Raw genomic sequence first — 25,799 nt, forward strand, 5'->3', positions numbered from 1 at the left:
TCTACAGCTGCAGTTGTTGATCAATTTATCAGTTCATGGAACTGAGACTTTCCTCTTCTGCACATCAACAGATGAAACCGTGGAGGGGAACACTCCTGCCAGTATGCACTCCCTCTGTCTTTCTCTCTTCAGGAGGGTATATTCAGCGAGCTGCAGAGCAGAGAATTACCCACACACACCTGGGCAAAGAAGGTAGGGAGAGAGGCAGGGGAGCCTGGGTGCTGGAGAGGCTTCCAGCTGCAGATGGAGGGAGCAGATGAAGATGCAGTGTTAGGGTTAGAGAAAAGCAGTGAGTGGGAGGCACCAAAGGAAAGCTCAGGCATAGAGAAAGGATGGGAATGGGGTGGAGAGGAAGGCAAAGAGTTTCTCTTTGCAACTGTGTATAAGCATCAGGACTTGCAGAGTATCAGGAAGTCCAGCTGTTTGCTGAGGAATAGGGTAATGTAGGAACACAGCTATTCCACTATAGAGCACAGGCCACAGGTAGCTGGAAACCTCCTTCAGAGGCAAGATTTGCCTAAGGCCCCTCATTGAGGCTGCTAAGAAGATGCAATCGTTGCAAATAACAAGCCATTTCATATTCCTTTCAGTTGGGCCCACAGCTCAGGGCCACTGATGACTGAGTTTTTTGCCATCCTGCTTGCCAGTCTCTAGGAGCAGCAAGCCCCCTACAGAAACTGCTGAGAGACTGCTCCACCTGGTCCAAAGGAAAAACTTGCTCAATTAAAGAAAAGAAAACAACCAATAAACTGAGCAAAGGATAGACATTTAGTCCCAGGCTTATTTATCTTAGGTAGTACAGTATTCAGACCTGCTGTGTTGTGGGTTATGTGACCCTGTGGCTACAGGTGCACAGGAGCTGTCAGGTCTGAGCAGAGCAAGAGACCATTTAACACAACAGCATGGCTGAGACCAGATGTGTCCACAGATTAGTAAAAGCTGTAAGGAGATGGTCAGAAATTATGTGATGTGACTGCCTGATTTATCTCCTCCTGCACTGGATTACTTTATTCCTGAAGAATGAGCTTTGAGATACCATTCAAAACTCAGTCATTACGATGCGTTGCCTGTAGCAGTCAAATCATGAGACATGACACGCATCCAGGGAGCTATGACTGACCTTTGCAACTTGGACTTTCAGGAATTGGGCCTCCAGCCCTGATCGACCTGCAGACCCCAGGCTGGCAGTAGGGAACAGCCTCCATCCACCCAAGCACCTCTCTGACCTGACACACCCAGCAGTTACAGTCACTGACTCCCCACATCCCCTGCTGGCAGAGTCTCTCTGGGACTGACATTTGAGAGCTGCACCAAGAATGACGAAGGCACAAATTTCGGATTCAGCGGGATGGCTCAGATGATGAGACATCTACCCAAATGTGCTGAAATCTTGTCATTTACACTTCCTGACCTCCTTTACAGTTGGTGGGGAGAAACCCAACACAACTTGTGTGTCATATCTTATGCATTGTTACGTCACACCAGAGAAAGGGAAAACATTTTAAAATTACTTTAATGCAGCCAGCTGCAGGTGAAACAGAAAGTAACAAACCCACATCAAGACAAGTGAGAGAGATTAGCAGCTTTTGTGTCACCTGCTATTTGACTTCTGGCAACTGATGCAATTGCCAGATCCACCTGAGGGGCATATGCCACTGCCTGGGTCACCCAGGCTGAAGGAAAAGAAATAGTAGGCAAAAGAGCACCACTGGGCCTTTGCCTCAGTCTAGAAGACAGTCAGTGCCCAGGAATAAATGATGACCTGTTGAATTACTACCTTAGGACACTGTTTTTTGGAAGCTTTGCAAGGGTTATGTCTGTTCCACTCTTGTAAGGACCCCAGAGACAGGGACCATCTCAGAAGTAAAAAAATGAACACAACCCTGCAGGTTTTTCAACCAATGCAAAACTCCCAGATTTTACTCCACATGCTGTGGGTAACAGAGAACAATCAGTCTAAACTATCCCCTTCCTGAGCACTTCTGAAGGCACCACTCTGAGACACTCAAGGCCAGAAGAACTGAAAGCTTAAAGAGAAGTAGTAGACTGTCCCTGTAACACATATGTAAAACAATTTTCTATAGAACTGGGCTTCTGAAGCTCAAATTGACACCCAAAATTAGCAGCTATACCCTCAAGCATCCATCAAAGCATTAAAGGATCTCACCATCTTGTTGTTCTGCCTCCCCTCTGTATTTAATTTGGAAAGCATCAAGATTATTGCAAGAGTGCTGCAGACTCTCCCAGGAAGAAACCTGTATTAGAGTGGAGTGGAAATCTGCAAGGGGCGGTCTGGCTAGCATGTGTGAAACACAGCCTGCAGTCATGTACCATACGGAGATTAAAAAGCATTAAATAACTCCCGGAGCACTGAAGGAGACATGGTTCCTATTTAGAAGTCACAGTAATCCCACACCAAACTGATTATGTGGTCATAAACTGTAAGTGCCAACATACAACAGCTTGAACTACACTACGCTCACAGCTTCCTTCCCCCCTCCCCCCCCAACTTGTGCGTGTTTCTGAAATCTTAGTATTCATATCTTAAACCAGAAGAAACCAGTCCCTCTACCATTTCTTCAGCGTCAGACCTAGTACCCATGCACCTCTAGAGAACAAGCCAGGGCCCAGCAGTGTGCTGGGGTGCGAGCTGGCAGAGCCAGTGCCAGTGGCACTGCTGCGCTTCACGGCTCTTGCTTGAACTTGCCATCCTCCGAGCATTCTTGGTGGGGCTTGGCACTCCGTCCCTCCCCTTGTCACTCAGTTTGGAAGGATGTATGTAGAAGGCAGGGCTGCCTTTCCAGAGCAGGGGAGCTTTCAACTGGTACTTTATAAGTGTTTTTAGCATGTGGCTGTGTTTACTGAGGAGCTCTCCTTTGGGAATATGTCAAGATGCAGCAACGCGCATAAGAACAATCACAGGAAAGAAATAGTCTTATTAAAAAAATTTGCTCCAGATGTGACTTCAGAACAGTTTAAGTGCCAAAAAGTTTTTACCATTGCTTGTTCTACTGAAAGAGAAAAGTCAAGACATGGGCAGCTGGAGTCCCATCCCACAGCGCTGACAACTCCAGTCAGCTTCTCTTAGTATTGGCTTAAAATCTGACTTTACTGGAGCTGGACTTTCTCTTCTCTTTTGCTCTTTTTAAAAAGTTTAGGTTTTGAGTTGCACCTGCACTAGCACACAGGGAAGTTATCCTGAAGAGCAGCATTTTTACAAAAAGAAATTCTTCCTTTCTTGAACTACAAAACATTGATATAATTGAATGAAGTAGCATATTAAACATGATTGAAAGATATTTTTTTAAAAGCCTAGATTAGCAAATTGTTTTTGGATTTTCCAACAAAATGACAACTATGCCTTAAGCTAACTTCTAAATTTCTTGCTGAAATAATGAAAAACACAGCCAAAAATATGAATATAAAGCAATTTTAATTTTCCTCTAAATATTTATATCAAAGAAATAATACTCATGTCCAAGTACTGTACATACAATATCTTCCTTATAAACTCTTTAGTTTAAAACACATGTACAAAATTGCACATTGCAGTTTGCAAAAAATCATAAATACCTTTTTGCATGTAAACAATTCCAGCACAAGGATCAATGTTATACATTCCAAAATGTCTAAGTGTCTGTTCAGAAACAAACAAAAACAAACAAAAACCCCACTGTGTTCTCCATAAAGGTCCTAGTGTTACAAATCAATCATTAACAGATTTCTAAGTGATGTACTACACACAAGGATACATAAATGAGTACAAGGCAAGTCGCCTTTTAGTCATAAGTACTTAAGACAAAGGCTTGGAATACAGTTCTGCTGCCATTTAAACCCATGGTATCCATCCCACAGTATTTAATGGTAGCAGCATTGAGTTAATTTTTCCAAGATTGCCAATCGCAGTATGCCTTACTTTTAATTCTTAAACAAGTTGGCTACCACTGAACAGTAGGAATTGAAAAATTATTGTAAACACAGTTATCACCGTTGTATATTCAGTAAATTACAGTATTCTCCTAAATACACCACTAAATTAAGAAAATGTTTTACATTTAATCAAGTGCAAGATGCCAACTAGTATCATCCACTTTTTCTCAGAAATAAGTATTTTGAATATAATACTACATAGTTTGTAAAAGTAACGTAAAAAAAAAAAAAATCACAATGGACATAATCCTCAGTTGTATATTATTAAGCCCTGTAGCTTCTGTTTACATAAAAAAAAATATCACCACATCAGAAAAAAAGCTGTCAGAAGTGTCCTTGATAAACCTCTCCTGACCAAATCCAGCAAATGAGTAGTTACCGAATTTTGTTTCATTATTGTTACCTCCATCTGTGTGCACTGTCCTTGCCAGCACACCTGTTCGAAGAGTTCCCAAAACCAATCAGGTGTTAAAAAAAGGGGAAGTATTTCTGTAGCCATACAGAGTCATTTGTTTTGTTGTTTGCTTTTTTGTTGTTGTTGTTTGGGGGGGGGGTTAAATTTATTTAAATACTGCAATTTTTTTTAATTTTTCCTGAAGCAGAGATTTTGGAAGGGTTTCTCAGAGGCTTCCTCTGTGCCAGCTAATTTAATAAGGCAGAATAAGAAGGTACACGTAAACCCAACTTACAAGAACCCAGGAAAGGATGTAGGCAGACAACCACCCACCAACTAGTTGCACGTAAGCTGCTGGAAGAGCAAAACCAAATCTGAACCGCTCTGTCTCCACCTTTCATTTTAAAGAGCCATCCTGAACGAGAAAGTTTCAACGCCATGCCCAAAGGCCTGGGAAGAACCAGTTTGGATCCAAGAGCTGTAGGAAGTGGCAGTTTGTTCACACTTCTCCTTTTGGACAAAAAGAGAGCTGGGGGATGCTGGTGGCTACCCAGCAGGGTGGGGCTGCTTCCCCTTTTCAGGAGATCTCTCTGGTCTGTTGATCAGCATGTGGCACCATAGTAATCCCAACAGGGACCACAGGACTTGTGTGACCTCAGAAGCAGTCCAAGCCCACGATACTGCAAGACTTACAGTACTGCAGGGCATTAAGTATTTTTGGCATCACAGACATTCAGCAAGAACCGGGCACCAGAAAGCACCAAGCATGTCAAAAGCAGGGTCTTATTGCCCAAGAGCTCTCTGCTTTCTAGTTGATGGGTGTTAGCTGCTCTGTTCAACTGATGCAAAGACATATTTCTCAAAGAATGATGGATTTCATCTTTCCCAGTCTGCACCCAACCAGAGCTGCTCCTTTCTCGGGGGGGTCTATTTTGAGTGATACATTAGCCATCACAAACACCACACAGCAAGGCCACATGTGTGGTCCTCTAAACCTCAGAAAGATTTTCTGTCCAGGCAGAAACTGCAGGAAGAAAAGCCAGCCTTAGATGAGAGATGCCAGGAAAGAGAAAATACCCTGAAAGAATGTCTACAACTCCACAGACTGAAAAATGTGGAAAACTGAAGAGCTGCTTCACCAACAAGACTTCAGCAGTGCAGATCCAGATGCCTTTCCTGGTAAAACCGTGCATAGGGAGCCTCAGGATTAGCTTCAGACATCATAAACTAGAGGTAATCTAACAGATTAACTTGAGTTTTAAGGCTCAGGGCCTATCACAGCAGAATAGCCCTGACGATGCCCTCTCTTAAGATCTTTAGCCTTCTCTCCTTTTGACATTAAGAAGCCAAAGCCAGCAGACCCATTCCTAATTAAGAAGGGTGGGAGTGGCAAGAATCAGTGGCCAAATTTTGGTGGATGAGGGGCCTATGCAGGCTTGCTCATCATTTTCTATTTGAAAGCCAAGAATTGCACAATATGATATTGCAACACTTTCTCCCTTCACTTTGTCCCCTACTTTGGTAGCTAAGTGCAACCAAAGCAAAATCACTGGTGGAAGTGTTTACATTGATGGCTCACAGGTCAGAACTGCGCCAAGTGTCTCTGTGATTAATGAACAGTGCTTTGCAACAAAGTGAAACAATTCTCCAAGATTTGTTTTTGTTCCTGGTTTGAGTTTTTTTTTTGGGGTGGTGGGGAGGAAGGGATGGGAGGAGGAAAAAAATTACAAAGCCTGAATATCTAATGTATTACACATGGAGGAATGCTCAAGGGGCTCACAAGAACTTGTTTTGCTACATGTTGAGCAACACCACATGGGAAAGCCTTGAAATTAGAGCAAATGCTTGAAGATAGGGCGTAGCTGCCTTTCGGAGCTCATCCTTCACAGGCTGCATTTTATTAGAGCGCAGACCTTTGCATCATCAGTCAGCATTCAGACCTGGACTTTACTTGATGGTATTTCAGTATGGTGGTTGCCATGGCTTTAAATAAATAAGGGTAAGTGTGAAATTACCAGTCATCAGGCCAAACAGGGAGGGGCATAGTTTCCAAAGAAGAGAAGTTTAAAAGACACTTAAGCAGTAATAAGAAAACAAAATAAGCTAAAAAGCATTCTGAAGAGCAATCCTAAATCTCTGCCACTTAAACACCTAATAAATATTACAATCAAATACTGTATTGGAAATAAATTTTATTTCTTCATTGAATTCCTTGTTTTTTCTTATTGTTCCTGATTCCTCCAACTTTCATCTCTATTGCCATAGGGAAAGCAATAAAAAAGTAGACTTTACTATACACTTCTGGCCTGCTGGGATAGTGGTATCATAACACAAAGATACCCCCAGACATACCAGGTTGTGCTGTGATTTCAGTTATAGTGTTCCCAGAAATACTCCCAAACATCACAGGGGTTTACAATACCATTTTAGTAATTGCCACAAAATGGTTTGGACTGGTAATGTCACTTTGGCAGCATTTTAGGAATCCCTGTTATAAAGGGGTTATCTTGTAGACTGTAAATAAAATAGGTATCTTAGCTACTTATGGCCATAGCTTATGTGATATATTATATATAACAAGATTATTTAACTCTCCATTAGTCAGTATTTTCCCACTATTTCCATCACTCTTCCATGAAGGATGTCAAAAGACAGAATGGTAAAAGCTGGAAAAAACAAGAGTTCAACCTCTGGCTCTATTCATTAAGAAGGGCAAGTTTTATACCAGTATCTTCTAGTAGCACCTTTCCCTAGCAGTTACTAGTGAAAAAGAAGGAGGGTATCCTAAATACACTCTCTGGAACAGTCCATTAACTTTACTCTATGTCACCATGTTGCTTGTGTCCTGCATTACAAGAAAACCTGGAGATTTATGAAACAGAGGTGTGGAAAAGGTTCTTAAGCTCAACATGTTATCTTTCAAAAGGCCTTGGATGAACCACAACACTATCTTTATAAGCCTTTGGTTTTAACACTTGATTCTTAAAGATCAATTTTCTATATTGGACAGGAGGGCCACGCATCCCTCAAGACAGTGGGAAGCTTTCTGGAGAGGACAAGCAAATGGCATCAAATAGTTCTTCAGAGTTCAAGCTACTGATTATGACTTTCGAATGTTCATTCTGTGGTCTAAGAACAGGGATGCAGTAAGAAGCCTGACTTTTAACAGCTTCAGTTTTCTCCATCTATAACAGAAGTAATATTCCAATCTCACTGACTGTAACTGAACAGTTGCAAGACATGTTTCAAGGTACTTAGCAGAAAGGTTTTCAAATTTATCTAAATAAACTTCAAGGGAAGAGTAAAATAGGATTTAATCTAGAAAACTGACCAAACTTGCAAAACCAAAACAAAGACTGCAACCAAAGATTTTTTTTCTGGGACAGGACTGAGGGTCTGGTAGTGATCTCCAGTGACACATTTCTCTGTACTGTGTGGACCTGATTTAGGTGGCTTATAACTCCACTCTGAACTAGTTCTTAACCAGTAAGTAACAGTAGTAGTAAATCTTATCAGCAGTGTGCTAAATATCAGAATCTAGCAGTGTCTTAGTGCACAGTGAACTGGTCATATCTATTATCTCCATGTGTTAGCAAGGCTTTATGGTCAACCATCACTCCAAAGCATTCCTACAGAAATCATAATTCCTCCAGAAAAGCCATTTAGCCAGCACATATACTCCTGAAACTATTGCAGACCATGTTTGTCACTAGTACTAGAAATTCAGAGCAAAGCTCAATTTACAGCTAGCGATGCTATGGATACAGACCTTTTGATAACAAACAAATGGCAGGTAGGTAATTATTTAGGGTGATTCCCTTGCAAACATTATTTATGAGAAATGTCCCTTCAATTTGCAGCAAATTACTATATATGAAATGCAGCACTCCAGGTTACATTAAGGCTAAATGTGACTTTAAAATAAATTATCTTTTTGTATTAATTTAGCATTGCAGGATTTCACAGTCCTCCAATTTGACTGGAAATCTAAAAAATGACCTTGCAATCACACACAGAATTTTAGCTTAGTTTTCTTCTGGGAGAACTCAACCACGTAAAGAATATGAAGGTGCCCCATTGTTTACCACTGTAGCTAAGAAAATAACAGTTCCTCCATTTGGCCATGCACTTCTCTATGCATGCTAGTGTCTGTGCACAACACTTTGGCATGTGTTTGCAGGTATCTGTGTGCTTCAGAAAAATTTGTTCATAAAGGCTGGATTTGATGGCTTTTACCGTATCAGTGGCTGGCACTGAGTTGAGAGGATACCACCCAAAGCAGAACTCCAGCACAAGAACTCATGTCCCCTGCAGGCACAAGACCAAGATTCAGTGTTTTTACATCAGTGACACACTTTTGTCAAGACTACTCCACAGAAAGGTGCATTTCAAAACATAGCACTGGTGTGAAGATACAGATCCTAGACTGGTTTCCTTCCTCTCCCCGACCCTGTTTCCTCAGCAAGACCCAGAGAAGACAGCTAGAGCATGGCATTCTGGTTGACATATGTGCAGTGGACTGTTTCAACATCCAAGCAGAGATCCGGTTTGTGACTACATCAATGCAGAAATTAAACCTTCTGGTATGCAATGGCTTAGGAAAACAGCTTCCAGACTAAACAGCAAGGATCAATGCCTGTAGCAAGCCAACAGGATGCTGTCTTGGAAAGCCATCCTTGTTACAAATTAGGTGTACAAGTTTCTAGACTCTCTTAGCAACAGACAACAGCAGGTTCTCCACTACGCACTCACTGTTGCAGTGTTTTTCAGAAACCTACATTTAGTTTGTCACACGTGACCACTTCATGCAGAAACTGCTTCAGTCCTGCCTCTGAGTAACTACCAGCCATTATGAAGAAAGAAGTTTCACAGCACACACAGCTGCAAACCACTTCATAGGCAGGATAAAAAGAGAGACATCGAGTAAGTTGAGAATAAGACATCTTCTCTCCCATAATGTACTGTAATGGACTAAGTCTCTATAAATTCAGATTTAATTGATCAACACCTTCACAGGAAAGTTTCACCCCGTGCAGTAAGATTAACAAGTTTATAAGAAACCTTAGATTCTGCAGTTTGTCACAGGAATGTTTAGCATACCGTATCAGGTACGGCAAACCCTAATGCAGCCCCACAGCAAGTCACTATGGCATTAGAAAGATCAGTCAACATTTGCAGAATTATTATGCACTGTTCAAGGCTTTTTTTGCTGATATGGGTCTTGCCAAATGTTAAAAAAGGTGAATCCCTGACAGATTTTACTGTCCACCTCTGCTGGAATATGCATAGTCACTGCACACAATACCAATCAGATGAAGTGACCAAAGAGTGTCAAAACAGACTTAGGAACTCTTCAACACTCATTCTTGGTTACAGTAAAACTGCAAACAGAATGCTTGGAAAATGGAAGTGGTTTTGTACAAATCAAATATGTACATAGATATGTCATACTCCAATTTGTCTACTTCCTAAACATAGAAACAAGTAAGGAAATAGGAAAATTATCCAGCAGCAGTTACAGCTGCACATAAGGAAAAATGAAAATGTAACTCACAACTTTTTCTTTTTTAACTTACACTCCAGAATCTGAAGGACACATAAAATGCATTGAAGAATTACTTATGTTACAAGTAGATGGGATTTTTTTTCCTTGCATATTAATTTCAGAAATAGAAGAATTTTCTCTAAGGAGCTACTGGATTCAAATAGCCAAGACTCAGATAACGGTAGCCAAGTCACTATTTTCAGTACAACTAGTAATTCAGCCATAGCATGCATCCGTACTTCAGATACCACTGAACAACACTATACAATAATTCAGAAAGCATCATCGCGCTATGTAACTGATTAGAAATTAGTTGCCAAACAAAATTTCCACTTTAGCAGCTGCAAACTGCAGTCAGGTCTTAACTTTGGGAGATCAAAGGTGAGATGGACACAATCAGATATTTAAATAGAAAAAAAAAGGATGCCTCATGGCTTCCTTCAGGAAGGACATAAACATGAACCAAGATAACAGAGAACTGTAGTAGGGCCATCCTTTGATCTTGAACAGTGCATGATAGTTAATAGTGATTTATGACATACAGTGAAAAATCCAAATCCTTTGAGTTATTTACCTCTTGTAAGACCATCAGAGGCTCTTGACAAAAATATTACCACCAGTATCAGAATCACTCCTCTCAGTAATCAGGACTTACCATCCCCAAATACCTACACTTCTCAAAGTACACACAGTACTCATATTTTGGGAATCGCTCTCTAAACCGGCCAAGAGACACGGTGAAAGTTGTACAAACCACCCAGGCCTGTCTAGATGCCCTGTGATACTGACAGGTTTCACTACCCATCCTACGCTGGTGAGCAAACCAATCAACTTTTCTAGTAATGACATCATTTTAATCAGTTGCAGCAGAGTACTTCCCCTGCACTCACGGCAAGCAGGGGCAGATCTGATGGGAGCTCCTCCCTCTGACCAAGGAAGAAGTGAACGAGACTTCCCGTACCACAAATACTCCTCCTCCTACTCCCCAAGAAAAAAAAAAAAAAAAAAAAAATCTAATAACAATTCAAAGAAATTAAAATAATTTATGAATCAAACTATTTTACTGTAGCACCTAAACAGGAAGGCACTTCACATCTAGATCAAGACATTGGTTCAAGTGCATTCAAAATCTGCTGATGAGCAGCAAGTGAGATGTGCACAGGAGCAAACATCCACCAACCAAACCAGACAAAGGAAGGGACTGCCTAATCTCCAGAGCAGAGATTACACCTAGGGCAAAGAAACAAAGAGGGATGTTTATTTGTCATGGATTTGCACCTGAAATGCAAAACCGGATCAGAAGGTCACAATGGTAGCCTGCAAATCAAGTCATGTAGTGAGAATCTTTGTAACAACTAGTGAATAATATGCACAAGTATAACAGAACATGGTAAAGTTTTGAAGGATGAAGAAAAATGCTAAAAAGCACTGAGGTTCCACTGAATATAAACTGATTTTTTTTTTTCTTTTACAGTGACACTTACACAGCCAACTTGCCTGCAGTTACTGAAAAGGAGATACATTGATGCAAATCATATAAACAGTCTGGAAAATGTTTACCCAGTATCCATCTTTGAGCATCTCACACTGACCAAAGTTTTAGGCAGAAAATCAAAACCTAAAAGAAACCTAGACATGAAAAAGGCTGCAACAAATGGAAGGAAAAAGGCAGGACAAAATAAAGTAGCTGTATTTAAAGATTTAGGAACACTGCAGGGGTGAAAGTCAGAGTACTGACACATTTTAGAAGACAGTAACAATCAAGCCTGACTTCTGCAGCAGACAAGAACTCCTGAGTCTTGTTATATTGTTTTAAACTGTTATGTGCTTAGGCTGTCCACTCCTAGGTTATAGATGCAGCAACCTCCAGCAGAATCAATGGGAAAAAAAAAAAAATCAACAACAAACAAACCACCCCATAGTGTTCTCAGATTTTGGTCATGTTTGTGTTAGCTCCTGTTTCTTAGCCTAAACACCAGATAAAAGAAGGCATTTATAAAGGTAACCTGTCACTCTACAGAAAACACATTTATCTCAGAAAACTCTACGACCAGAATGGTAGTCTCTGGCAGAGAGCTGGAACCGCCAGCCTCACTAGTAACCTCTCGTCAGTCATCAGGGTAACAGAGCTGGCCTGTCAGCACTTCCACCACCTAACAGATGTCTGCTGCAACATAAAGCAGGCTATCAAATAAGTTACCACGTGACATCTCCAAGAGGCTGGATGCAGGACTGCTCTTACAGAAAGTTCAAATGGGAGAGGGGTAATGTGTGGTGGTTTCCAGCTTTAACACTACCAAGCTGCAAAAGGTGAGCTCATTATAACCCTGCCAGGTTTTAGCCCATTATAGACCTGCCCTTGGCTGGGAAGGGAGTTGCAGTGGTTCCCTGTGTCTTATGAATCCTCCACTCCTCCTTGGACATTGGTAATTTATTCTGACTGAAAATGGTAAAAAAAGTAAAGAACAAGTACTTCATAGCTGCATTTATCACTGTCCTGTGTCCTACTGCAAGATCTTTACCTAGCCTTACACTCATTTGCAAATACAAGAACTGAAACAGCAGTGTCCACCCATGTAATTTTTATGAAATTTTTCAGAATTCCTTAAAAAAACCCCACCTCACCACAGTAAAGCTAAGCATCTCACATCAATATATCTACCAGGCAGCATTACCCCTCTCACTAGGGAAAGTGTGTTAACTGTGTGTGGAAAAAAAGGTCTTCATCAGTTTCTCTAGTTTTGCAGCATCTTTGCAGATAGGGGATGCCTGCCACACAGTAAAAACCAGTTATTTTTCACCTAGTTATTATGTAATAGGCAGTGCTACAGATTGTACGCTGTCTGGTTCAGAATGCCTTTAAGAAATCTTTAAACCTGTGTTAAGATCAAAATAATTTTTTATCTGTTCATTAATATTTCTAACAGCAGAAGGTACCGTTACAGGCAATCATTTCAACCACCAAAAAAGGCTCTGGTGACATGATTAAACAGTTATACAATGATTAATATGGCTTCTACCTAATTTGCATATGCATTAAGAAAAGAAATATCCTCAGAACATCTCAGCTACAATAACACAATTACTACACATTGTCATGTCACTTCACATGTGTGCCAGGAATGACTATGCACTAAACGAAAAAGCTCACACACTTGACTGCTGCAGCGCAACTCTGAACAGATAGCACTCACGTATCCCCAATAAAAGCAAGAAAAACTGTGAGTCTATCCCATTCCTCTTGAATTTCAAAGTATCAAGTGTAGCCTTCAGAAGGAAGAGATGTTTAACAGCTCCTGAGTGGGTTTAACAGATCTGAGCAATGGCTTGTACACATAAAGATGTCTATGCCCCCTCAGCTCCTCATATAATCCCCCATTTTCACCAGCTGGCACAGACACATATCCCCGTGTAAGTTTTGCCTCTGAGTTCAAGCAGAGTTTTTACCACAGTTTCAAACAGGGGAGTGGGCCCCGCTCTGCAGCTGGATCTGCTCAGGAGAAGCCCTGCCCTCCCCCAGCAGCAGGCCCAGCCCGCAGCCCCCACACTGAGAGGCTTCTGGTGGGTTGACAGTCACACTCCGACAGACCCTTCCCACTGCACCACACCACAGGGCTCGACAGTGCTGCACAAGCGGCTATGCTCAAAATATACAGGTGCAGCAGAAGCAAGGTAGGCAGCAATACCGAGCAAGGGATCTAAAGTCTTCAAAAAGTTATTGAGGATTATGTCTAATCAGAGGAAATAGTTCCTTTGCTATTCTCTGCTACTCATAAAATCTTGACAAACAAGTAAATCACACCAATTCTTCCCAACCAGAAAAACATTTCATGTTCTAGCACTGACTCTGTCTCTAGAGTATTGCAGAAAGTTTCTTTAGAACAAAGTAGACCAAGAAGCAAGATACACAGATTTCTACCAAAAAATAAATCTACTTCTCCATAATATTTCTGCAATTTATTCAAACAGAATACAACAGAATTACCACTTTTATAGCTAACCCACCCCATACCTGAGCCCTTTTCTGTATAGCACTGAATTGTTACTATACTACGTAAAGAGCAAGCACTACTGGAATGTACACAGTGAAGGAAAAAAAAGTAAAGCTCTTCTTGCCAAAGTAACCATTTTCTCTACTAACGTGTCATCTAGAAAAATAAGGTCTAGGCAACGTCCAAAAGTGTTCAAGTTTCAATAAATAACTATCAATGCCCCAAGTTTGCACTGGCACAAGAAATATGGAGCGTGCAGTTTAGAAAAGTATTTTCATATGACTATGTCAGCAATGCATTTCATCCTGCTTAAGATTTACAACAAAAATCATTTCCCTCCGGGGTTCAATTTTAAAACTGAAGCTGTGCAAGTGCAAGAGCACCCACATAGTTGTCTTAACTCTCAATGGCAAATTAAAGCTCTAGAGAAAGACAGTATTTTAAAAAAAAAGTTCTTTATCAATACCAAGAAAATATACATAGCCATATTATGTTTTAAATATATATATATACACGCACATCTTTTCAAAACAGTACGGTTCTGGCTTTTTTTTTTTTTTTTAAGTTTGAAAAGCTTATCCATTGCTATACAGTTCAGTAAGGTGTATTAGGAAACACACTTTTTATATCCCCCATGAAAATAAAGTTGAATCGTTCTGTAAACAGGACTTTCCTTAATTTCCGAAATCTCTACAGACCTCAAGTACTTCACTGAAAAAAGATCCAACCACCTGTCCCAGAACCACCCACGGAGACCCTTGCTGCCGAGTGCAACGTCGGCAGATCTCGGGAGATGCTTAGCAACACCCGGCTCCTGCAACCGCCTTCTCCGGGTGCAAATAAATAATAATAGTGATAATCATTAATAACAACAACAGAAGAACGGCGGCGGACGAACACCTCGGCCAGCGGCGGGCGGGCCGGGGCCGGGGCCGGGGCCGGCGGGCGGCGGGGCGTCCCTCCTCAGCAGGCGCTGGTCTCCGGCGCGGCGGCCGCCTCGGGGGGTGCCTCCCGGGGCTGGACGGCGGCGGCGGCGGGGGCCGGCGGGTGCCCAGCGGCATTGATGTGACAGCCGGAGGAGAGGTGGCTGCGGACGCGGCCCTGCAGCTGGGTGACCTGGGCGCGGAGGAGGTTGGCGGTGGCGGCCAGCTCGGCGTTCTGCCCTTTGAGCGCCTTTACCTTCTCCTCCAGCCGGGCGATGCGCTCCAGCTTCCGCCGGCGGCACTTGGAGGCGGCGATGCGGTTCCGCAGCCGCTTGCGCTCCGCCTTCAGCCGCTCCTGGCTCTCCGCGTCCAGCGGCGACAGCGACGGCGGGGTCGGCGCGCTGCTGCCGCCCTCCCCGCCCGCCGACGGCGGCACCTCCGGCACCGTCTGCGGCTCCTCCAGGGACCGCGCCGGCGGCAGCCGACCACTCCCCAGACCCGCCGCCCCGAAGGCCAGGCCCGGCGGCGGCGGCGGGGCGGAGGCGGCGGGGTAGGCGCTGCCCGAGGGGCTCAGCGGCCCCGCGGGGTTGAAGCCGCTCAAGTTGGTGTAGACGGCCGGCGGGTCGGCGGCGGGAGCTCCCGGCGGCCCCGGGCGGGCGGTGCAGCAGGGTCCCGGCGTGGAGAGCGGCGGCGGCGGCGCCGCCAGGAGCTGGTTTTGCTTGTGCAAGTCAGCCAGGGCCTTAACGAAACCGTCGGCGAAACCCTCCTGCTCCTGCGTCACCGGCTGCCGGTAGAGGAACGGCCCCGCCGCCGCTGCCCCGCCGCTCCCCGCCCCGGCTGCCGCCGGCCCCGGGCTACCGGCCCCCAGCCCCGCGCCCCCCTGGATCAGCAGCTGCTCCAGGTCGGCGGCCGGCGGTAGCTTCATCAGCGGTAGCTCCGCCGCCGAGCCCAGCGCGGCCTCCGGGCCGCCGCGGGCCGCCGCCGCCGCCGACCCGCCGCCGCTCGCTGGTTCCGCGGAACCGGCGGGCGGCGGCGGGGCGGCGGCGGCGGCCGGTGGCGGCGGCGGCAGCAAACGCAGAGCCGCCGCGCTGCCGCGGGCGCCGGCAGGTGGGCGAAGGGCGAAGGGCCCCGGCAGCGGCGCGGGGGCGGCGGCCGCCAGGTCCCGCTTCTTCCCGGCGCCCAGCAGCAGCTTCTGCCCCGCCGCCGCGGCCGCCGCATCGGCTGCGGGTCCACCGGCGGCGCCGAAACCCGGCAGCGGCACGAAGTCGGGTAGCAGCTCCAGTCCTTCCTCGGGGTAAAACGGCGCCTCCATCTTCACGGCGGATCGGCCGCTACGCCCGCTGCTCATGCTGCCGCCCTCGCCGGCCGGCGGCGGCGGCTCCGGTGCGGCGCGGCGCGGAGCGGGCCGGGCTGGGCGCCTGCTCCGCGAGGCCCGCCGCCCTCGGCTGGCAGCGGGGACTGAGCCGCCTCCCGGCGCAGCCGGCCCCACGCCACGCCCCAGGCCCGCCGACTGCCCGCCCCATCGCCACCGCCTCTCCCCCGCCGCCGCCGGTCCCCCTCCTGCCTGCCCCTCCCACCGGGCTTGCGCGAAAGGGCTTCCCGCCGCAGCCCTGGTCTTTCCCCGTGGGGTGTCCGTGGAGAACCCGCGCAGCTTCCCCCCAAAAAACTCGCCTCGCGGCTGCGGTGCAGGAGAGGGGACGCTGCCGGCGCTTCGGCGGGGGCGAGGGGTTTCCAGTGGGCATCACCCGGGGCTGCTACAGCCGCGGCACACGTCCCGGAGGAGGACATCGAGCAAAGCCCACTCGTGGCAGCTGCTCTGGGCAGGTGCTCGTGCGTTGGGTCTTTGATGGACGGGCATGGGGTAGCGCCAGAGCCGAGGGTTAACGCTTCCAGACAATGCGGGTTGGGAAGTCTGACGTGGAAAAAAACGCTCGGCTGTTGGATAACATGCCGACTTGTCAAAGCAAAAGCTGCTCGCAAGAAGATGGATCTGACGAAGCTTTTCTTCTGAAAGAAAAAAAAAAAAAAAAGTTTAGAGAAATTATTTAAAACAGCTTAGATCTCTTTTCAACATTATTGAAATGTGAAAGATTGGGGTTTTTTTTCAGTTTGGGAGTGGTATTTACTTGTTATCTTCACTTGACACAATTCCTCCTGCTTCTCTCCAAGTCTCTGAAATTCTTACAGGATGAGGAAATCGCTTTCCACCCAGTCTTTTAAGAATCCCTTCTGCTGGGCATAATAATGTGATCCTGACAGAGCTGCTGAACATTCTCTTTTAAGTCGGCTTGCTGAGTGAGGGCCTCAGTGGCTTATCTATACCTTCACCAGTTCTCCCCATCCACGGTGGGATCCACCTCCCCAGGCACTTCCTCCCTGCACATCAAGCCCAAGTGCTTCCTCTCCCAGAGTCTATCAATGCTGCTGAGCTCTGATGTAGCCCCACAGAGTGCATGGCCACGCTGTGCCTCCTCTGTGTCTAGATTCACTCCAGAACTGGGAGTGGGGGAGGAGGCAGTGACACCGGTGTCAAGCTAGGAAGGACTTTGCCCCAGACCTGCCGCTTTAGATCCATTGGAGAACCAGAGTCTAAGTGCACTAAGGCCTTGATGATCTTGACTCACCTACCTTGGGGCCCCCAACTACATACCCTGACCGTGGGGCAAGAGCTCCATTTCAACCTAGCTCAGGGCCTTTGGTCACTGCCTGTCTACGTCACAGGTGCTCCTCTCCCCAGTCCCATCTCCTGGGTGGACCTCAGACCTGTGTTTTCAGTTCTGTTCCTGGCACCATCTCCTGCTGCTCCTGCCTGGACTCCCTGGGTGGACCTTGTACCCGGTTCATCACCTTGCCTTGTCTGGGTGTGTCAGTGGCTCCAAACACCAGTGCTGCCTGCCCTGCTCAGGTGCTTCAGGACTCTGCCCAAGCTGGTGAGGGCCACCACCCTGGCTCCAGCTCATCTTCCTGTGGGGTGGCCCTGCTCTGCCACTCCCTGAGACTGTGGCAGATTTGCTTCCCAGAGAATCGGTGGCAGCAGGACTCCAGTGAGAAGAAAGCCATCACGCAAAAGCCAGAAACAGAGACATTTGCATAGATATGGCAGAAATAAGTGTGCCTTTCTTGGTATGGGAGGCGGTGCTAGGTAGAGCTTACTTTAGTTTCCTTGTCTCTTGGCTGACCTAGCAGCAGAGGGGCAGAGCTAGCAGTGCTCAGCCAACACTGAGTACTGAAAACAGCTAATGTGAGTGGCTTTGTGGAAGTATTGCTGCAGCTGCTGGCTGTATGGACTTTTCCTGTCATAATCCTGGGTGAGCAAGCGGCAGTGACTGGTACCTTCTCTGCAGCCAGGCAAAGAGGGCTGTTTAGGCAGAGAAGCCGCAGCCTCCAAGCTAAAGTCATTGCAGCTCTTCTTTCCCTTATGAAGCAAGTGCAGAGGGGGAAAGTACACTGAGAAGAAAATGAGGTCCTGGGTGGGGACAGAGAAAAAGCTGGGGAGGTTGTCTTGGCTCTGGGATCGTTCTCAGGGAAATTCTAGATATGATGTCATACATGACAGAGAGGATGCTAAAGGTAGATCCCTTTGACAGCTCTCTGACAAGACCCGCTGGTCAGTTATATAGGATGGCTTTACTCGCTGATCTAATGAAGAGTTGGAAGGTGAGCCTACAGGATGCAAAAATACGGAAGTTGCTCATAATAAACTTATTTTTACTGAAAGATCGATTTATTTAAATTGTTATCAAATAGTTGCTGATATACCTGCAAGCTAGGTTCTGGTGAGAGAAACCGAGTCGTTTTACTCATCCTTAACGCAACAGTGTGTTACAGCAACGTGCTCTTCTTGTTTTCTTCCCCGCTCCCTGCCCGTCCGCCCCCTACCCCCACCCCGTCCCCCCTTTTTTTTGGCTGAAGACAGCCTGGAAAGCCTCCGGGGCTCGCAGCGCCAACTTCTTGTGCCTGTGACAACCGCGTCGTGCACGCCCGCCTGCCCGAAGCCCTGCTCGCCGGGTGGAGCGAGCATCCACGGTCAGGGCCCCGGGCATCGCCCGGGCGGCAGAGCCCCGTGACGGGTCTCCATCCGCGCGGGCACGGCCGCAGCGCTGCTGAGGCTCCCGCCGGCCTCTTCAACCCCTGACCCGGCGTGGGCGTGGGCCCCGGCCGCCTCCACCGCGGCCCGCGGGTCCCCGCAGGCCAGGCCGGTCCCTCGTCTCAGCCCCGCGGGAACCCGGGTCGCGGGGAGGTGGCAGTTGGGTGCCACCGCCTCCGCCGCTGCCCAGATGTTGGGGGGGGGGGAGGGGAGGGGAAGGGAGAGAGGGAGGCGGGGCGGGCCTAGAGGACGGGCGGAGCGCGGTCGCGGGGAAGGGGGCGGAGCGGCGAGAGCTTCTCCTCGCGCTCGCAGGCGGCGGCCCGATTGGTGGGCCCTCCGCGGCGGTTCCGCCCCCACGAGCAGCCTCGCCAATGGGCGAGCGCGGCGCGCGTTACCACCGCGAGAGTTGCGCTGAAGCTGGTGCCGCCATCTTGGAGTTGGGAGACGCCGCGTCCCGCTCCTGTCCCTCTCGGAGGGTCACGGGCGGGGGCGGGGGACGGAAGGGGGAGTATGGGTGCCCGGCGGTGATTTAACGGCGCCCGCGAGCTCGTCTCCCTGCCGGTGGGCCGCGGCGGGCGCGGAAGGATGGTGCAGTCCTGTTCCGCCTACCGCTGCCGGAACCGATACGACAAAGAGAAGCCCATCTCCTTCCACAAGTGAGCGCGGGCGGCGGGGGCGGGGCCGGGCCGCGGCAGGGGCGGGGCCGTGGCCGCCGCGTGTGCACGCGCGCGCGCCCTGCCGCTCGCCCGGAGGGGAGGGGTCGCGCGGCGGAGGCGGGAGCGCGTTGGGGCTACAGGGAGCGGGGGCACGCGGGAGCGGCGTGTGCGGGCGGGGCGCGGCGGCGCGGCGCGGTTTTACCGCAGCCGCGGAGGAGGCGGCGGCCCCGCCCCCGGCCCCGGAGCCGGAGCCTCCCCCGTCCCTGGGGGTCTCCCTGCGCGGAAATAAGCGAGGTGCAGTATACTTTTTGCTTTTTCCGGGAGAACGGGACACCCGCGGGGAGGCTCAGGGGGCTGAGACACCCCCCAACCCGGTCCGCGTGCGAGGTCTGGGTTGGCAGGAGGGGTTTTGACTCCGAAGATGAGCCTGTCAGAGGAGAAACCGAGCCATCGTGCAGTCAGTCACAGCAGTGCTTAGCTGTAACCCGACCCCGTGTTGTTAAAAAGCTTTCCAGAAAAGCTGAAAGTACTTTTTATTTACAGGTTTCCTCTTACGCGACCTGATCTTTGCAAGAAATGGGAAGCCGCTGTTAAAAGGAAAAACTTCAAGCCAACCAAGTATAGTAGCATTTGTTCAGAACACTTTACTCCTGATTGCTTTAAAAGGGAATGCAACAACAAGCTTCTGAAAGAAAATGCTGTGCCCACAATATTTTGTTACACTGAACCCAGTGAAAAGGTAAACCCAAAGCACTCGTAGTTTAAGATACTGGAATGTGTGTGTGTTGCTAGTATTAGCCCACCAGGGCTTGATGTAGCAGAGCAGCAGGGAGAAGATGCAGATTGTGAAGGATACTGGCTGAGCATGTCTACCTGAAGGCAGGTGGAGGGCTGTGGTGTCTGAAACATGATCCAACAGCTGTTTCATTTACTTTGATAAGAGCAGAGGCTCTCCAAGGCTCTGGAGCACGTAGAGACATTGTACAGACATGTGGTAGCTCTGATCTGCTCTTGTGTGCATACACAGAAGCCTGCAGAGTGTAACCTTGGTTAAAACCTTGCACTGAATTAAATGGAATGGCAGCAAAGTAAGGAAGCATTCCCTGTAGTTAAGTTATTCAACTGTATTTGTGGCATATTTGGAGTTTTAGAGAGCGTTCAATAATACTTGCAAGTTGCACTGTACACTCCCACACTGAGTGGTGACTACTGCTAACATTGAAGGGATTATGGACCTTAGCTCTGAAAATTAGCTATCTTCTCTTAAGGGCTCAGTCCTCTGGCTTTCCAGAGTTAAACTGAGATGCAAACAGAGGGGCATAACAGTAGCAGCACCTGGTATCTGTTTGTCTTTAAATCATCTCTGTCTTGCCTTAACAGTTACCTTGTGCTCCTAAGTCAGACTGGTCCCTAACTTCTGTCTTTGAACTTCTGATGGTAGTCTTCTGTGAGATACATCGTTTCCTTCACTTTACTGATAAAGCAGTTTAGCATGAGATACAAGTCTATTACAAGTTCTCCCTTCTTAGTGTAATACCGGCAAGACAAAAATGGAAAGGATTGATTCTTACCTCCTGTAAAGGATATAAAATACTGGATCTCTTGACACTCTGCCATAGAGGAAGTGGCAAAGGAGAGGTTGGATATGATGGGTCTAGGGGGTGAAAATCTGTAATGGGATTAAGTGCAGAGAGGAAAACTGGAACTTTTACTTGTTTGATTTTTCTCTTTATATACAATATTGGATTTGATGCAGAAGTAAAAAGGGAATGTATTTGAAAAATGAAAAATGGCTAGTAACAGAGAAGAGTGTATAAGCAGAAGGTATATAAGGAAAGACGATTTCTATGTGAATACAGCTGTGTTAAGTTTTTTGTTTGCTTACACTTCCTTGCTATCTGCACAACACACATTTTCTTTGTCACGTGTAAAAGAGTTGCAAAATTTTTTACAGTCTGAAAGCTGAATGGGTGTATAGGGTAATCAGCAGAAGCTCGACTGGTACAGCAGAATTAGTGATGAGCCACATTCCCCATTTCATTATCATGCCTGGATCTAAAAACACAAAAGAGTGCCTTCTAATTATGGAGAAGGATTTAGTGCTATTCTTATATGTCTCATGGCACTTTTAAATGAACGGACACATATCCTAAAGAAATAATGTTGTGACGAAGAATAGTAGTGGTTGTTTTGGAATTGAATCCACACTGATTTTGAAATACAGCTTTTTATCTTTTGCATTATGTAATTTGAAATGCTTTCCTTACTTATGTCTTATGAGAACAGTTTATTGGCTGTAGGAAGTGATTAGAATTCACTTATGATGTGTCAGTGATACCAGTGATCAGTTCTTCATGATAAGGTGTGACAATAGTAATGTATTTATAGAAGTATCATGTGGTGGATAAGCTGCAAATAGAAGTCTGTGCAAATTCAGTTGTCCAGCAATGATCTGATTTTTGCTTGTGCTTCCGACAAGGGTGAACTTCTCTTTGCCAATTACATCTTCGCCTTGTCGATTTTCTTAGTAGAAAAGTTGGAAAGTGATAGCTGATAGGGTCAAACTCTTAGACTATTCATGTGTGAATTAGATAGGCACACTGTTAGCAATGCTTTCTTATAATTGACAGATAAGAGTTGGCTGGTTGTGTACTTTAAAGTGATCAGTAATATTTGAGTGCGTATAAAACTTCCCTTCGATACCAATCACAAAACTGCCTTCTCAGTGACTGTCTGCCAAGTGTAGTTTGTACAAGAGAGATATCTGGACCCCCCCCAAGATCAAGTATTAGCTTGTTTGCATGTCGAGTCAAGGAAGTTAATGACGTGACCTTCAGATCTGATGAACTTGATATTTAGATGATGAGGATTGTCAGCTGTTCTTATAGTCAATATTTTCCCTGTCTTTATGCTTTTATATGTAGTAAGAATATTGGCAACAGGTGGGTAGTTAGAAAATTGGTTCAGTGCCTCTTTCACTGAGGATGTCTTTCTTTTTGACAGGCAATATACAAGCTCTTTTGTTGAAACAGTGCTTTTTTTTTTCTTTTTTTTTTTTTTTTTTTCATCATGTGCACAGAAGCATTTCTGAATTACGCTGCATTCCTTTGGGGCAGAAAGAATCTGATTCTCTGCCCTGGCCTATACTCAAGTGGTGGGGGATCCATGTTTTCTTGAATCTTGCAAGAGAACCTATCAAGAGCAGTATGATAAAGACTGCAGTTTCATGTGGAGTTGAGCCAGTTGATATTCTGTTGCTGCCAAAAGGGAGAATCGTGCTTCTCCCTTATCCATCCCATCTGCCAGCCATGCAGTCCTGTTTCTCACTCCTTCCACACACTAATGCAGGTGTAGGTCATACCTCATGTTGCATTGCTTTGACTTTTAATAAAGAACAGAAAATTTCTGCAGTGGTGGTGGGAGAGTGAATAGCTTTCTGTCATCTTAGCAACTTACTATGTTAGAGCAAAGAGTAAGTACCAGGGCTGGGAGGGCTGCTTTGCTGCTGAAGAGCTGTTTATTTTGGCTTATTGTGTCTCTTGAAACCCAACCCTTACGCTGCAGCCCAAAACCAATAAGAACCAATAAGGTGACCCTTATTCTAGCTCAGCAGAAGATTGTTCACTTCAGGTGTGGTTTTGATTGTTAGCTGATAGGTTCAAAGTGTATAATGGTAAGATGCAGCAGAAAGAAGGAATGGGGTGGAATAGGCCAGCTGAACTCTGTATTATGGAACTGTAGCCTGAGTTCTTGCTTCATATCTAATTGTGGATATGTATTTGACCTAAGCCTTCAGGTGAGAGCGATTGCTACATTCTTCAGTTTTTGATATATTTGAGACATCAAGGACTTAAGTTTCAAACAGCCCTGAAAATGAAGCTGCTTAAAAATATCTCCAACTGAGCCAGACAGAACAGGCCCAGAACTCTTTGTCAATTTTGAAAATACAGACTTTGAAATTTATTTTATTAATTCCAATCTTGGTTGTTTATGTTGTGCTGGGAATGTTGTAAGGGAGTTGAGTTGTAAACAATGTTAAACATGTAAATATAATTTTTTTTTTCTTGTTTCTAGCCTGAAGAATTTGCAGAACAGCCAGAAGATCCACTACCACCTCCTCCACCACCTCCACCGCCGCCGCCGCCACCACCACCACCAGCAGCTCCAGTACTACCGCCATCTCCATCAACTCCTTTTCATTTGTCTCAAATAGATGCTAGATTTGTAGATCCAAGTATTGGATTATTGATGCCTCCTCTCCAGACCCCTAGCAATCTTGCTGTTTTTTGTGATCACAACTATACCGTAGAGGATACAGTTCATCAGCGAAAAAGAATTCAGCAGCTGGAGGAACAAGTTGAAAAACTGCGGAAGAAGCTCAAGACGGCACAACAGCGATGCCGGCGTCAGGAGAGACAAATTGAAAAACTGAGAGAGATTGTTCAGTTTCAGAAAGAAAAAGACATATTGGCAGGAAAAGGCTATGTAATTCTGCCCAATGACTATATTGAAGTTGTAGAAGTACCTGCCTAGAAGTCGTGAACATCAGTTTTCACTTTGCTAGGCCAAGAAATTTAGTTTAAAAACTAAATGCTCTCTAATTCTGTGTATAAGACTCTCCAGAGTTCTAAAACAGTAAAAAAGCAGTCATGCAAATCAGATCACATTTTTTCTTCATTGTCATTTCAGTTTGATACACTTTTAATATATTGAAAATGCAAGCATCTCAGAATTAGAATATGCATTTAGTTTACAAAATCTGAATTGCTTTACAGAAGAAAAGGATGCAAGGTTGAATACATTTAAAATCTGGTGGGGTTTTTTTGTTTGTTTTGTTTTTTGGGGATTTTTTTGGTTGTTGTTTTTGTGTTTTTTTTTTTTTTTTTTTTTTTTATCAGTTTGCTATGCTTTCAAAGCACTGCAAAAAGTCTAATTCCTGGAGCCCTTTGGTGAGGTGTGTAAACGAACCTCTTCTTTTGGAGTAGCCTTTCACTATGTGTGTGTTGTGAGGGAGATAAACAGAATTCATTAGCATGGCTGACGAGAGCTATAAAAGAGACTTTTGTTTTGAGGGCATTTAGAAATACTCCTGAAGTGCAGTGCTGCACTGAGCATACATGTTATTGGTTGGTTGGCAGGATCAAGAGGGCAGTGCACTGTTTAGGGTGACTGCTTTTCAGAGGTACCCTGATAATCTACAGTCCGCAGTATGTTGGAGTGCGGCATTCCCATAAACACTGTAACTGGTAGAATGTTGCCCACGTCTATGAAATTGGTGGTCTTAACTGACATCTTAACTGTGTGTAGCTTCAGGAAGTTTGTGTGGTTTTTTTTTTTTTTTTTTTTTTTTTTAACATATCCAGGGTGTCAGGCATTACTGACTTCCATTGCAGTATACTGTGATTTTTTTTTTTTTTATTACTGCTTCCCAAAAGGCGCCCACCAAAGGGCAGTTATGGAATTGCTTTGGGAGTTGCTTGGTGCTAGACTGGTTTTTAATATTTCAAATGCTGCTGCATCTCTTTCAGCCTTATTAAGACTCTTTCTAAAAATGAATTTAGCATGACAAACTAGTGCAGCAGTTTGCACTTACTGTCTAATAATTTGCTTAGTCAATGAACTCATTCAAAATCGGAGAAAATTGCATCATACTAACTAACCCTATTATAGCCTTCACAGATTAAATTCCTGGATGTATGAGACATGGGGAAAATTACATTTCTCGATCCACATCAAACTTGTGTGTAGTGTGAATTCTAGCTCTTGATACTAATCAAGCCCTGTACACCATGGTTTTAAAAGCTACCTTTAATATCCTGTTAGCATGACATTTTGAAATGTTTCAAACCAGTCTTGATACTTCTGACCTAACTGATGCCATGTATCTGCTTTCCCTACCATTTCATACACTTAATGAACAAAAATGCTGATGCATCCTCTTGTGTACATTTATTATGCCTGATTAAAAATGAAAAGCAAATGGTGTGTTAGATTAACTGCTTTCTCTCCTCTTTTCCCAGGACTTCGGCCAAACTAGCTTAACAATTTTTAATCTTTTTTTGTAAAGTAGTTCTCTGGTTTAGATGCTGGGTTTTTCTTACAGTGTCCCTGAGCCTTGTTGCTGTTACGCTTTATACTTAAACTTGAAAATGCTCGAATTCAAAAAGTGACAAGGAAAAGACGTTTAAACAGCTGTTGCTATCCTGTTGGCATGTGTGGCCAGATAGCAGATTTTCTGTTTTCTCTACAAAATACCCTCTTCTTACTCTCCA

General features: G+C 45.6%; 2 protein-coding genes across 2 annotated transcripts; one reads left to right on the plus strand and one right to left on the minus strand.

The window, feature by feature from the left end:
- Window positions 1–13,811: 13,811 nt before the first annotated feature.
- On the minus strand, window positions 13,812–15,763 carry LOC122152889 (transcription factor jun-B-like). The gene has a single exon (XM_042787893.1). The coding sequence runs from the start codon at window positions 15,707–15,709 to the stop codon at window positions 14,825–14,827; it is 885 nt and encodes a 294-aa protein (XP_042643827.1). The 5' UTR covers window positions 15,710–15,763; the 3' UTR covers window positions 13,812–14,824.
- A 3,514-nt stretch (window positions 15,764–19,277) lies between these two features.
- THAP1 (THAP domain containing 1) lies at window positions 19,278–25,507 on the plus strand. Its single transcript, XM_042788124.1, has 3 exons — window positions 19,278–19,527; window positions 20,071–20,266; window positions 23,602–25,507. Exons 1-3 carry the CDS (start codon window positions 19,457–19,459, stop codon window positions 24,058–24,060), a joined length of 726 nt encoding a protein of 241 aa, XP_042644058.1. The 5' UTR covers window positions 19,278–19,456; the 3' UTR covers window positions 24,061–25,507.
- Window positions 25,508–25,799: the final 292 nt, after the last annotated feature.

Source organism: Tyto alba, unplaced genomic scaffold, assembly GCF_018691265.1.
Source record: "Tyto alba isolate M040663 unplaced genomic scaffold, T.alba_DEE_v4.0 Super-Scaffold_13, whole genome shotgun sequence".
NCBI lineage: Eukaryota > Metazoa > Chordata > Aves > Strigiformes > Tytonidae > Tyto > Tyto alba.

What these genes read in the sequence shown, in the direction of transcription:
- THAP1 (XM_042788124.1), top strand. Translation starts at nt 19,457, where the DNA reads ATGGTGCAGTCCTGTTCCGCCTACCGCTGCCGGAACCGATACGACAAA. An exon ending in AAGCCCATCTCCTTCCACAA is followed by an intron (nt 19,528 to 20,070) that starts GTGAGCGCGGGC and finishes TTTTATTTACAG; the next exon opens with GTTTCCTCTTACGCGACCTG. An exon ending in ACACTGAACCCAGTGAAAAG is followed by an intron (nt 20,267 to 23,601) that starts GTAAACCCAAAG and finishes TCTTGTTTCTAG; the next exon opens with CCTGAAGAATTTGCAGAACA.
- LOC122152889 (XM_042787893.1), bottom strand. Translation starts at nt 15,709, where the DNA reads ATGAAGCTACCGCCGGCCGCCGACCTGGAGCAGCTGCTGATCCAGGGG.